At 42.5% G+C, this 14,267-nt stretch overlaps 1 protein-coding gene across 1 annotated transcript in view; it reads right to left on the bottom strand.

Annotated features, from left to right (window-relative positions):
* The window catches only part of STK10 (serine/threonine kinase 10), a 162,629-nt gene that overhangs the window by 81,303 nt on the left and 67,059 nt on the right, over positions 1–14,267 (bottom strand). The window contains exon 3 of the mRNA XM_040406382.1: positions 5,123–5,171. Coding sequence (XP_040262316.1) covers positions 5,123–5,171 — 49 coding nt within the window. The remainder of the gene's footprint in view (positions 1–5,122; positions 5,172–14,267) is intronic.

Raw genomic sequence — 14,267 nt, forward strand, 5'->3', positions numbered from 1 at the left:
CCCTATAAAGTTTATTCCTCATTGGACCACATCTTCGTTTCAGGGTAGCAGATCCTCCTGTTGCACGTAAATGCAGCTTCATCTCATCTGCTGATCAGGCAATTATTGTGAGCACTATGGGGCGAATTTATCATAAGGGTGATATTTGAAGTCGGTTTTCCATCAGTCTGCATTGGCATACTTTGCACCAAATTCATCAACTAACGCATGTTATTTGTTAAATTTGGCTCACCTTTAAACCTCACACTTGTCTACAAATCTTACTCCAGTTTTCCGTACTGGAGTGGCCTTGGGACTACTCAAAGCACGAATGAAACTAACTAAACATAGCTACTAATTAACATAACCACACACTCCCAGCAAAACTCCCACCTACTTTTCAAAACTGGAGTCAGTGGTGTAAAAGTACAAAAAAAATGTCTGCAAGTGACCTCAAAAAGTAACAATTCTGGAGTGCAGAGCTTGATAAACCCAACATTTGTTTCTGTTATTTGTCAGAGGAATTGTCATGTGTAAAAAGGACCATAAGGCTCTATCCACATGTCTGCCCTTGGGGAGAAGGAACAAGTCTGAATATCGTATTGGCAGCTCTGTGTTAGGCCTCTTGCACACAAAGGTTTATTTTTTCCGTTCCGTTTTTGCGGATTCCATTTGCGGTCCATATGCGGAATCGTTCATTTCAATGATTGCGCAAAAAAAACCCCAAAAAAAACGGAATGTACTCCGCATGTATTCCATTTCTGTATTTCCATATATCCATTCCGCTGAAAGATAGAACTTGTCCTATTATTGCCCGCAAATAACGATCCGTGGCTCCATTCAAGTAAATGGGTCCGCAAAAAAAAACTGAATGTATACGGAACACATCTGTAGGTCATCCGTTTTTTGCGGATCCATGTCCACTTTGCCCATGTGTTTACTGTTAAAAACCATTACTGTACATTGCAGTAGTGATTACAAATTTGATGTTTCTGTTTGCGATCCACAAACAACAGATCGCGTATGGAAACCATACGGAGATTTTTTTACGAAACGGAAACACAACGGAAACAATAAACGGAACAACGGATCTGTTAAAAACGGACTGCAAAATACAGAAAAAGCCATACGGTCGTTTGCAAGAGGCCTTAGGGAGGACTTCAGAAGAGAAGGATTTAGGTGTCCTGATAATCAGACAGCTTCAAAATGAGTGCACAGTGTGGACAGGCAGCAGGGAAAGCAAGTAGTAGTATAACCAGTAGGAAGAGAGAGCTTGTGACCCCACTGTATAGAGCTCCAGTGAGACCACATGTGGACGTCGGGCCCTCATATCACCCTCATGGAGTCTGTTTCTGACCGTTTGAGCAGACACATGCACATTTGTGGCCTGCTGGAGGTCATTTTGCAGAGCTCTGGCAGTGCTCCTCCTGTTCCTCCTTGCACAAAGGCGGAGGTAGCGGTCCTGCTGCTGGGTTGTTGCCCTCCTACGGCCTCCTCCACGTCTCCTGATGTACTGGCCTGTCTCCTGGTAGCGCCTCCATGCTCTGGACACTACGCTGACAGACACAGAAAACCTTCTTGCCACAGCTCGCATTGATGTGCCATCCTGGATAAGCTGCACTACCTGAGCCACTTGTGTGGGTTGTAGACTCCGTCTCATGCTACCACTAGAGTGAAAGCACCGCCAGCATTCAAAAGTGACCAAAACATCAGCCAGGAAGTATAAGAACTGAGAAGTGGTCTGTGGTCACCACCTGAAGAACCACTCCTTTATTGGGGGTGTCTTGCTAATTGCCTATAATTTCCACCTGTTGTCTATCCCATTTGCACAACAGAATGTGAAATTGATTGTCACTCAGTGTTGCTTCCTAAGTGGACAGTTTGATTTCACAGAAGTGTGATTGACTTGGAGTTACATTGTGTTGTTTAAGTGTTCCCTTTATTTTTTTGAGCAGTGTAGTTATGTTCAGCTGACATTAGTACATCACTAATGTCAGCCAGGTTAATACTCATTTTCCTGTTGAGAGAAACCCTTTAAAGAACTAAATCTGTATAGACTTGAGGAAAGATGGAAAAGGGGGCACATGATCAAAACCTTTAAATATGTTAAAGGTTAATGATTGAACCGTAAATATGTTAAAGGTTTAAATAACGTTCAAGAGGGAAGTGTTCTCAGTAAGAGGCTGAACTCAAAAACAAGGGGGCACAATCTGAAATTAGCTGAGGGTAAGATCAGGAGCAGTATCAGGAAATATTATTTTACTGAAAGAGTGGTTGAAACTTGGAACAAACTTCCAGCATATAGTATCTGGCTGGGAAATCTACAGTAAGTGAATGTAAACATTGCCTGGGAGAAACACATGTCTAGAAGATAAAAAAGAAATAATATAAGGGCAGACTAGATGGACCAGGTGGTATTTTTCTGCCGACAATCTACTACCGGTATGTTTCTACAGTATGTATAAATCCAGACCCCACTACACATCACTGAACAGAGGTGTGCAATTAAATTTCCAGGAAGAGACTTAAGTTAATCCAGGTAAACAAAAGGACTAATATATGTCTCTCTGTTAGGATCTCTTGGGAACTGAATTCTAATCAAGGGATACAAAACAGCCTTTGTAAACTACTCGGGAGGGGGGTGGGGGTACACAAAGGCTTAGATCTAGGGCCTTTTTACTGGACAAAAGAACACAATATTGGAAAATCCACAGTCAAATTTCATGTTTTAAATACTCTACCAAGATATTTATAATCAGGAGATGCTGTTTCAGTCACAAGTGCTGGAAGTTTCGGCCTTGGGGAACCTAAGACTCAAATACTGGTTCCAATTCTTGATGCATGCTTGATACCACTAGACTTGTAAAAAATATGATTGGAAAACTGCTGCTCGTATCTTTCTAGGAGATGTCTACCAAAAAGGTATGGCACGATTTAAACTTGTCATATAATTTGGTGACTACATATAATTACACAGCCCCTAAGTCGCATTAGCAGGATGAGCCTTAGGGTACTTTCACACTAGCGGCAGGACGGATCCGACAGGCTGTTCACCCTGTCGGAACCGCCCTGCCGCTATTTCACCGCGCCGCCGCTCCGTCCCCATTGACTATAATGGGGACAGGGCGGAGCTCCGGCGCAGCACGGCAAGAGGCCGCCGGACTAAAAAGTCGGAGATGCAGTACTTTTAGTCCGGAGCGCCATCCCCATGCCCATTATAGTCAATCGGGACGGAGCGGCGGTCCAGCGGCACGGCAAAATAGTCACAGGACGGATCCGATAGGGTGAACAGCCTGTGGGATCCGTCCTGCTGCTAGTGTGAAAGTACCCTTAAAATGTCTCATGAACAGACATTCAGGGTCAGACCCTGGAGACACAACGAGCTGTTCTCTAAGTGGATCCCTCACCAGTACTCTAACTCTGAAGTTTAATAAGTCCGTTCCTTGCTGCGCTGAACATACCCACACCCTCCAAGCACCTCTTTGCTGGGTTACCTTTGAAGGTCACTGTCCTAGGGTTTTACCTGTTACATGCTAAAATGCAGTGTGCCTGTGCATTTGTAACCTGGGCAAGGTCAGTCATATTGACAGATGGTGGCAGTGTTATGTGGACATGTTGGGGTTGCTTAATTCCTTTGTAGCCTAATGCATTAGGTGAGTGTTAGCCCAGCACTCCGTGCCTGCGCTGCTGCCCCTACATGCTGGCATGGGCGCCCTCACTCCCTCCTGCTGCCGTTCTGACAAGCGCAGGCAGCTTAAACTGTTGTATCTGCTCCCCGTTGCCGGAGTTTCCTTCCTTGCTGGCACGAGTGCAGCTATGTGTCTCTGGCATCCTCCTTCCCGCTTAGAGCCCTGTACCGTTTTATTATGGCGTGCGCAGCTGTGTCTCTCCTCCTTTTGTGAAGCAGCACGTGCATGCCCTCTATCTCCCTAGCCTATGGCTGGGTTACAGGATGTATTTATAGGTGCTTCCTGCCAGAGCAATCTTGGTCACTAGCTAGTCTTGACATTTGTGTAAAGGGGTTTGGTAAGTTTCTGCACCCTGCTTTTCGATTAAACAGACTTTGCTTGATTGCCGCTTGCCTCTGACCTTGGACTTTGATTACGGACTTGGCTTAATCACTGCCTGCCCTGACTCCAGACTTCCTGACCACGTCTTTCCCCTTGGTTCTTTCCACCGATATCTTTGACCCCCTGGCCAGCTGCCACTGGCCCAAGGACTGCTCTGGAGTGGTACATGGTGACTACACTAACAGCCCAAGCCTCTCCTCACCATCAGAGGCTCTAGTGAAGACCAGGGAGTTACTTAGCCGCGCCCCTCCAGGGTATAGCCAGTCAGTGGCGCAGTGGGTCCTCACCCACTTGCATAACAGTGAGTATGAAAGACTATGGGAACGTTGTAACACCTTACAGTCTCATCTGATGACATGGGTGCAGTGAATAATAATGTGCCCCCTCATGGCCTGTCGTGTAATGTGTTCGTCATAAAATAAATAAATGATGTAAACATAATCATGTTTTATGGATAAATAAAAGTGATCAGTATTCACTGCTGCATTTGCCTTATGCCAGACATATTTCTAAAATGAAGACGTAATACCATCCATGGCCTCAGTCAGGCGCAGTGTAACTGGATTGTGTAGCAAAACAATAATCTGAAACACAACCCTACGCAAGGCTAAAATAAGTCTGGACGTAAAATGCTATTTTGCATAAAGAATTAGTTTCTACATGTGACTGATTTCAGTGGTGCTGCGGCTGGGCACTGGAGGGGGAGTGGGGGAACTGATAGCATGGAGGGGTCGCTGGCATAGGGGAGCTGATGGCACTGGAGGGGGAGCTGATGTTGCTAAGGACTGATGGCATGGGGGGCTGATGAGTTTTTATAGAAAACGTTCTCTTAATTATTTTATTTTTTATTAGAGTACTCTATTAATCGTTCGATTAGTTGGCAGAATACTTTATCACTAAAGTAATCAATAGCTGCTGCCCTACATGGATGTAAAGAATAACCCTTTTCTTTCAGACACCTGACAGTAGATTAATATTTCAGCAATGAGGACTTCCTTCTTCAAACACATAACAGAATTGTAGGCTTATCTCCAACAAAACCAGTTGTGTGTGTACAAATAAGGCTTACATACCAAGCATTACTGCATCCACTGCTCCACCTTGACAAAACTCTATCAAGATCTGTAAAAGAATGAAAGCTATGATCAGAATGAGCTCAGCATTCCTACAATGACAGGTGCCAGCATAACATAAGACATACAGAATGTTTATCGCTTCCAATAAAACAATCCATTATGTGAAAAACAAGCCAAGTAAAACATAGAAACATAGAAACATAGAATGTGTCGGCAGATAAGAACCATTTGGCCCATCTAGTCTGCCCAATATACTGAATACTGTGGATAGCCCCCGGCCCTATCTTATATGAAGGATGGCCTTATGCCTATCCCATGCATGCTTAAACCCCTTCACTGTATTTGCAGCTACCACTTCTGCAGGAAGGCTATTCCATGCATCCACTACTCTCTCAGTAAAGTAATACTTCCTTATATTACTTTTAAACCTTTGCCCCTCTAATTTAAAACTGTGTCCTCTTGTGGTAGTTTTTCTTCTTTTAAATATGCTCTCTTCCTTTACCGAGTTGATTCCCTTTATGTATTTAAAAGTTTCTATCATATCCCCTCTGTCTCTTCTTTCTTCCAAGCTATACATATTAAGGTCCTTTAACCTTTCCTGGTAAGTTTTATCCTGCAATCCATGTACTAGTTTAGTAGCTCTTCTCTGAACTCTCTCTAGAGTATCTATATCCTTCTGGAGATATGGCCTCCAGTACTGCGCACAATACTCCAAGTGAGGTCTCACCAGTGTTCTGTACAGCGGCATAAGCACTTCACTCTTTCTACTGCTTATACCTCTCCCTATACATCCAAGCATTCTGCTGGCATTTCGTGCTGCTCTATTACATTGTCTTCCCACCTTTAAGTCTTCTGAAATAATTACTCCTAAATCCCTTTCCTCAGATACTGAGGTCAGGACTGTGTCAAATATTCTATATTCTGCCCTTGGGTTTTTACGCCCCAGGTGCATTATCTTGCACTTATCCACATTAAATTTCAGTTTCCAGAGTTCTGACCATTCTTCTAGTTTTCCTAAATCCTTTTCCATTTGGCGTTTCCCTCCAGGAACATCAACCCTGTTACATATCTTTGTGTCATCAGCAAAAAGACAAACCTTACCAGCGAGGCCTTTTGCAATATCACTTATGAAGATATTAAACAAAATCGGTCCCAGTACAGATCCCTGTGGAACCCCACTGGTAACATTACCTTGTTTTGAATGTTCTCCATTGACTACAACCCTCTGTTGTCTGTCACTCAGCCACTGCCTAATCCACTCAACAATATGGGAGTCCATGCTCAATGACTGCAGTTTATTGATAAGTCTTCTATGTGGGACAGTGTCAAAAGCCTTACTAAAATCTAGATATGCGATGTCTACTGCACCTCCACCGTCTATTATTTTATTCACCCAGTCAAAAAAATCTATAAGATTTGTTTGACATGATCTTCCTGAAGTAAACCCATGTTGTTTTTCATCTTGCAATCCATGGGATTTTAGATGTTCCACAATCCTATCCTTTAATAGGGTTTCCATTAATTTGCCTACTATTGATGTCAGACTCACTGGTCTATAGTTGCTCGATTCCTCCCTACTACCTTTCTTGTGAATGGGCACGACATTTGCCAATTTCCAATCTTCCGGGACGACTCCTGTTACTAATGATTGGTTAAATAAATCTGTTAACGGTTTTGCCAGCTCACCACTAAGCTCTTTTAATAATTTTGGGTGTATCTCATCAGGCCCCTGTGACTTATCTGTCTTCACCTTAGACAGCAAACTTAGAACATCTTCCTCTGTAAAGATACATGCATCAAACGATTTAATAGTCATTCTTTCTAGTGGAGGTCCTTCTCCTTTTTCTTTTGTAAAAACTGAACAGAAGTATTCATTAAGGCAGTCGGCTAGCCCTTTATTCTCTTCTACATACCTTCCGTCCTTTGTTTTTAATTTAGTTATTCCTTGTTTTAATTTCCTTTTTTCATTTATATATTTAAAACTATCTCAAGGAACAATATGAATAAAATATGGAAAGTCAATCATTAACAAAAGATTTTTTTATGTGCAGCTACACTTTTCATAAAATAAGGTAACTGGAAGAACACACAAGACGCAATTGTAATACATCATTATTACTGTTTAAATGGTGCCACTCCATAAAAATCATTGCAATATTTCATGTTTTATGGCCTGGTCATTCTAGTGAATGACAATTTAAAAAATACTAAATGACTAGAGTATATCACTTTTCATGTTATTTCATAGTCTTCTCTGGCTGACGGAACCAATTCTCAAAGTTTATTGTGAGCAATATTTTAAAATAAATGGTTCTGCTCGACCAGTAAAGTGGAAAAAACAGCAGATCAGATATTACTCAAACCAGGAATGTACTACAAGGGGGTGTCCCCTAAAAAATACTTGTGTTGGTAAATCATACTGCAAGGATCCTCTGAGAGGACATAACACTCGATGCTCACTCAGCTTTGTGGGAAAAACATCCACACAGACTTCATTGGGTGAGCGGGGGCCACCAGAATGAGAGCTGCTTGTTCCAGTTCTCTGCTCAGCTACTAGGCTCAATAGATGTTCACTCATCTGCTCATTACATGTAACCTGAAGTCTTAGGTTACATGCACACGACCGTATGTGTTTTGCCGTCCGCAAAAAAAAAAATGAATGATATCCGTATGCCATCCTTTTTTTTTGCGGATCCATTGTAACAATGCCAAAAACGGACAAGAATAAGACATGTTCTATTTTTTTTGCGGGGCTACGGAACGGACATATGGATGCGCATAGTACACAGTGTGCTGTCCGCCTTTTTTGCGGACCCATTGAAATGAATGGGTCTGCATCCTATCCGCAAAAAAACGCAACGGACACGGAAACAAAGAAGGTTTGTGTGCATGTAGCCTTAAATAAATAATTAATACTGCCACAATATCGGTCTGTAATGGTTTCATGTGACTTACACATATGACATGTGGTCGCACCGCGGCACAGTTTTTGGTTTCTCTAGCCGCCGCTCATTCATGCCACATTTGGTCGTAATTGTTAGTTATATGTAGTCTTGAGTGAAGTTATGAAAACCTCGATTTGGCTGCTTCACCGAATTTCACTTTGTGACAAATTACATTGTCACGAAGCGCATTTCTTTGTAAGTAGCGGGCGCAATAACAGGGAACAGCGATTGTGCCGCTCCCCGTAATGGAACCCCTCGGATGCAATCATCGCTGATCATGGAATCTGATGTGAAAATGGAGACCTTTCAAGAGTTAAAAAAAATAAAAATACATTCAAAAAAAAAACTCACCTAATCCATTTGAGTGTGAAGAGGCCACCACGGCCATCTTGAATGATAATCATGTGTGAAATCTCATGCGGTGCGTGGGGACGCAATTTTTCCTTGAAATTCCACTTCGGATACTTTGAAATGAAATTCAGATCAAAGTCCACTTCGGATACTTTGATTCACTCAACCCTAGGTATATGTATTTTATGTGCAAGGGTGTGCTATATATGTGTGCTATTCTCAAGATACCATCTAAAATAACAATATCAAAAACATTTTAGACCTGTAACTAATATAAAGCAGCTGTCCGATCGTGAGAAGCCCCGTATGCTGTATTCGGGCATATGGATGTCATATAGAGAGGTGTTTGATATATTATATCACTCAGCAGGAGGCAGACTACCGGCACCCCCGCCGATCAACTGTTTGAAAAGAATGCAGTGCTAATATGAGCACTGCATTCTCTTCTGTCTACCTGCTCGCCATCAACAATGCAGCGGTGTGCAGGTTTAACTGTAGCCTGGCCGTCCCATTCGCTTCAATGGGATAGCGCCTTCCTATTCCAGTGAATAGGAAGGAGCTATCCCATTAAAAGTGAAAGGGACGGCGGAGTTGTAATTACACCTGCTCACCATCATCACTGCAGTGGTGTAATTAAACATTGAAGAGAATGCAGCGCTCATACTAGAACTGCATTCTCTTACTTACTTCTCTTAATACTGAGGATTATTTGATTATTTTGTTCAAATATAAAGCAAAACGGGCACAAAAAGGTAAGGTACGCAGTCTGTGCCTCGGCTACCATGCTGAAGATATCAGCCAGTTATTGGGCAGTATGTTTGCTTTCGCCATGTCCTCAGATGATAACACAACACATACAAAGACTATAAGAGCCTTCTGGGATACAACTGCTTCCTCCAGATAATGTCTGCATACTGCACAGGAAGCCATGCAATTTTACACTCTTCTAGAAAAGAACAAAAGCGGCAAATTAGAGATTCTGTGAAGTACTCGTACATGTAGGCAACCACACTGCAAAAGCATTGCTTTAAAAATGTGTATATACAGTATTGTGCAAAAGATATAGGAAATAATGCAGCAAAGCAAGAATGCTTTTAAAAAATAGAAGTCTTAATAGTTTATTTTTATAAATTAACAAAATGCAAAGTGAATAAACAAAATAGAAATCTAAATTAAAACCAATATTTGCTGTGACCACTCTTTGCCTTCAAAACACTTCCATTCTTCTAGGTTCCCTTGCACACAGGATTTGAAGGAACTTATCAGGAAGGTTGTTCCAAACATCTTCGAGAACAAATCAAAAATGTTCTGTGGATGTAGGTTTGCTCAAATCCTTCTGTCTCACTCTCCTTATGTAATCCTATCACTTCCAAATATCCTTTACTCTGAAGATAGCTCTTAATGACAAGGACTGCATGCCTCTCCGATGGCACTGTATGAGGGATAAGAATCTGCCTGTAGTTCTCAGCACTGAGTACACCAAATCCCCATTTGATGAAATGCGGGCCCCAAACAATGTATTTAACTAAACCTCAAATAATAGACTTAATTTGCTTTTGGCACACATGTTTAAAAGACCCAAGGGCTCATGTATGAGGCCATATTATGGCTCCATGCAACCACTAAATAAACTTCACATGAATTGAAAAAAAAAAAAAAATGGTGCCACTGGATGCCATATTATGGAGGTTTGCTACTAGAAGCAATAAAGGGAGACTCTCTCTCTGTAATTTGGCACCATATGGTGGCAGTCGGGAGTTCTTATGGCTCTGCAGGTTGGATCTAAAGCGGCAATGTGCCATCTTACAACCCCCTGCATGCAGCTTCATGATAATCGTGAGGGTCATTAAGGATTTTTGGGACTCTTACATGTACCTTTACCAAGCCTACTTTTTAATGATCAAAGTGTTTGAAGGAGACTTAAAATGGTATTAGGGCTATTACATAATCAACAGGATAGGGGATAACCATTTCATTGGTGGGGGTCGTATTGCTGGGACCCCCATCAATCACTAGAACGTGGACCTTGAACCCTTCAGAGTCCCCCCAATATGAATGGAACAGGTTGAGCATTCACCTCTATGGGAGTTTCAGAGATGTTGGCACAGAATGGATCGGCGGTTTGCATGCCAGACCTGCCGCTCTATTCATTTCGGGGGGTCTCTGAGTGGTACAGTGTCCCTGTTGTAGTGATAGGTAGCGGGTGCAATAATACACTGAGCTGAATGGATGCATATTTTTTTTTTTTTACCTATGGGCCACTTACAGCACCGCAGATAGACTCTTAGAGATTAACATAAGACAGAAAAAAAAAAGTTAGGAGTCAGGAAAAAGATTTCTAGGTGCCTGGTTCCTGAAATTTGTCCAGCCATGTTCTCTACATAATAATCACAGCGACTAGTAAAGCAGTGCAAGGGAGGGCAAGATCAAGAAGAGAAGGCATATTAATGAAGTCTTGACAATATAAAAGTCATCTAATCATTAGAACCTATATAATAAGCTGGGCTGAAACTGTACTGCGTTTAGGACACCTTGAAGAACACCCTTGAGATCAACTGAAAGTTAAGATCTTGCCCATTGCATTTCTTCTTCAAAAGGTTCTAAACTTAGATCTTTTACTGCTTCACAGGAGAGAACACCAAATTGGCAGTGGGTGCGACATCTAAATCATTGGAACTATAACCGTTTTATATGAAAGAAATATTACAGGTTGCCATTTCTCAAGACATAAAAAGGGTGATTGGGTTTTCCTTGACTTTTAATGTACAGTCTTCACAAAAACCCATTATGATCATCAATGGAGCAGAACAGACAAAGATTTATGTAGAAAAGTGACACAGCACCACAAGGAGAGCTGTATGGTCTTAGAAGTCAGCACAAGTTATTATCCTTACCAGAAATGGTTTCCACCCCCGCACACTTCCTTTCCCTATACCCAACCATTGTGAAGGTCAAGACACAGCTGTGTTTACCAGAAAGAGTCAAAGCAGGGTATGACTTTTGATATTTTAAAGACTTGTTTGGTAACATATTTATCGCAACCCTCCAGCTCACCTCACATGAAATGCATAATTAAAATACCTGGGTTTTTTTTGGGTTGTTTTTTTAAATGGCCACCAGCTTCTCATACTTCTCTATGCACATGGTGGTAGTCTAAAATACCCCCTCCATTCTAACTCTCAGAATACACAGACAAAAAAGGGGCAAAGCATGAAGAATAAGGTTGGACAGTATGACTCAGGTGAACTATGAACTAGGGCTAGGCAATTTTATTCGATTAACTTGTCAGTTTTGTGGCTTGCAATGTAATTTTATTGCTGAACTGCCAAATTGAATTTTGCTAAATGGTGCCTGCCATCCCGCAGGACGGTGGAAGGTAGGGTTGCCACTGGGCTGTGCATATTGACTTTTGGCCTCCTCTGGCTTGTTTCACCACATTGACCTTTTTAAACCTGACATCACAAGCAGGTTTCATAAACACAAAGCAGAGGAAAGTGACTATTCGATCCCGGGGCCATTTGAAAAGCTGGTGAGCTGGGGCAGCACTGAGGTCCCAGGTTCAAATCCGACCAAGGACAACATCCTCATGGAGTATGTATGTTCTCCCCATGTTTGTGTGGGTTTCCAGTGCCCCCCCCAAATCATGTCAACTTACATCCCCTCTCCCGCCTTGCCCACTTACGTTGGTAAAAGGCGCAGGATGTCACAGGTCTGGGTCTATGACACCACTGAATGCTTGGTAATTGTGGAGGGTATAGTGACTGTAGAGCCTGACCTCATTATGGTGCATGGGAACCATTGTGTATGCTTGTCCCTCCTGGCAGCCCTACTCCTAATATGCAGGTGTCTGAGCATGCTGGGGGCTGGTTGGTGGGGTTGGTATTCACTCCCCTTACTAATTTAGAGGACTACAATTACCAGCATGTGTGCTGCTGTAATGCAGGAGGTAGATGAACATGAAAAACATGACATGGGTCCTCCTGGAGAACTGCAAATCCAAGCATGCAGCCAGTTCTGCCGTAAGTGGGAACTACAAGTCCCAGAATTATCAGCCTGTCACAAGGTGTTGCCTGCAGTGCTTACCCAGTCATGTAGTGTTTCCAAGCTGTCTGAGGGTCCTAGTCAAATACAGTTTCCTCCTCGGCCAAGCAGCCAACTGTGCACTGCAGGGCTGATTATGAACTGCAGATATAACGGTTACCAATAAGCTTATTGCGTACATGTATGTCCATAACCATTGCCATCATCACCACATATGTACCCTATATCATCATGTTTGCTGTACCGTACAAGGTCTATCTACAGACATGATGGTATAGTTACCATGTCTGCCGACGATCCCTGTATTCCTATTCTGTACCATCATGTCTGCAGATGAACCCAATTGAGTGTCCCGGACATGTTTTATAGTTAATTTACCAAGAAAAAAAACAAGATTCTAATCATAAAGTTGAAATGATCAAGATTTTTTTGCCATAATCACCCAGCCCTAATATGAACAATGAGATGTAAATAAATGGTTGATAAGGTCAACAAATGCTTTATTCCTCTGATAAAAATAAAAAGACATTTATTTTCAAATAAAAGATCCTATATACAATATGTGTCTATGGCTATTATGCTGACCCTTGTGTCTCCATGGTTACAGACTACAAACAAATACTCTGCAGTCTGACCCTGCAGACACGCTCCCTTCCACCTGTCCCCTACTTCTTGCTGAGCTAGAGTAAATATGGTATTAAAAAGTAGGGATCGACAGATTATCGGTTCTACCGATATTATCGGCCGATATTCAGGATTTTGAGAGTTATCGGTATCGGCATCTATTTTTCCGATATTCCGATAACGTATTGGAAACACAGATCGCGCTGCTCTCAGTGCTCTCCGTGTTCCTTCAGCAGCACAGGGGAGAAGGAAGCAGTGTCTCCCTCCCCCTGTGCTGCCGCCAATGAGAGGAAGGAGGACAAGAGAAGGGGAGGGGCTGTGGCCACTGCGCCACCAATGAAGATACCTCTCTCATTAATTCATATACAGGAGGCGGGAGCTGGCTGCAGAATCACATAGCCGGCTCCCGACCTCTATGAGCGGTAGCTGCGATCTGCGGAAGTTAACCCCTCAGGTGCCGCGGATCGCAGCTACCGCTCATAGAGGTCGGGAGCCGGCTATGTGATTCTGCAGCCAGCTCCCTCCTCCTGTATATGAATTAATGAGAGATTTATGTTCATTGGTGGCGCAATGAGCCCCCCACCCAAGCTTTCCCCAGTTTTAAATCATTGGTGGCAGTGGCTACAGGGTCCCCTCTCCCCTGCTCCTCCGATCGGAGCTCCAGCAGTGTCCTGGGGCTCCGATCGGTTAACATGGCAGCCAGGACGCTATTGAAGCCCTGGCTGCCATGATAAGCTCCATGCTGCTGTGTGCACAGAGCACAGAGCAGCAGGGACAGTGTGAGCTCCTATTCACCCTGATAGAGATCTATCAGGGTGAATAGGACAAGGGTTCTAGTCCCTAAGGGGGCTAAAAGTTAGTAAAAAAATAAATAAATATTAAGTATAAATGAAAAAGAAAGATTTACAGAAAAAAAAAAAAAAAAACACTACACATTAACAATAAACATAAATTTTCAGCAGATTTGTGTAGGAATTTTTTTCTTTTTCAAAAATGAAAATTCCCAGAATATCGGTATAAATTATCGGCTATCGGCCTGAAAGTTCACAAATTATCGGTATCGGTCGATCCCCATTTAAAAGGTCCCTGGACATTCAACACAAATGAATACTACTTAGAGCTACTCTAGTAGTGGCGTAAAACTGTCTTATTCACAAGCGGCATACAATTCAAAAAATTTC

This window comes from Bufo bufo, chromosome 1 (assembly GCF_905171765.1).
Source record: "Bufo bufo chromosome 1, aBufBuf1.1, whole genome shotgun sequence".
NCBI lineage: Eukaryota > Metazoa > Chordata > Amphibia > Anura > Bufonidae > Bufo > Bufo bufo.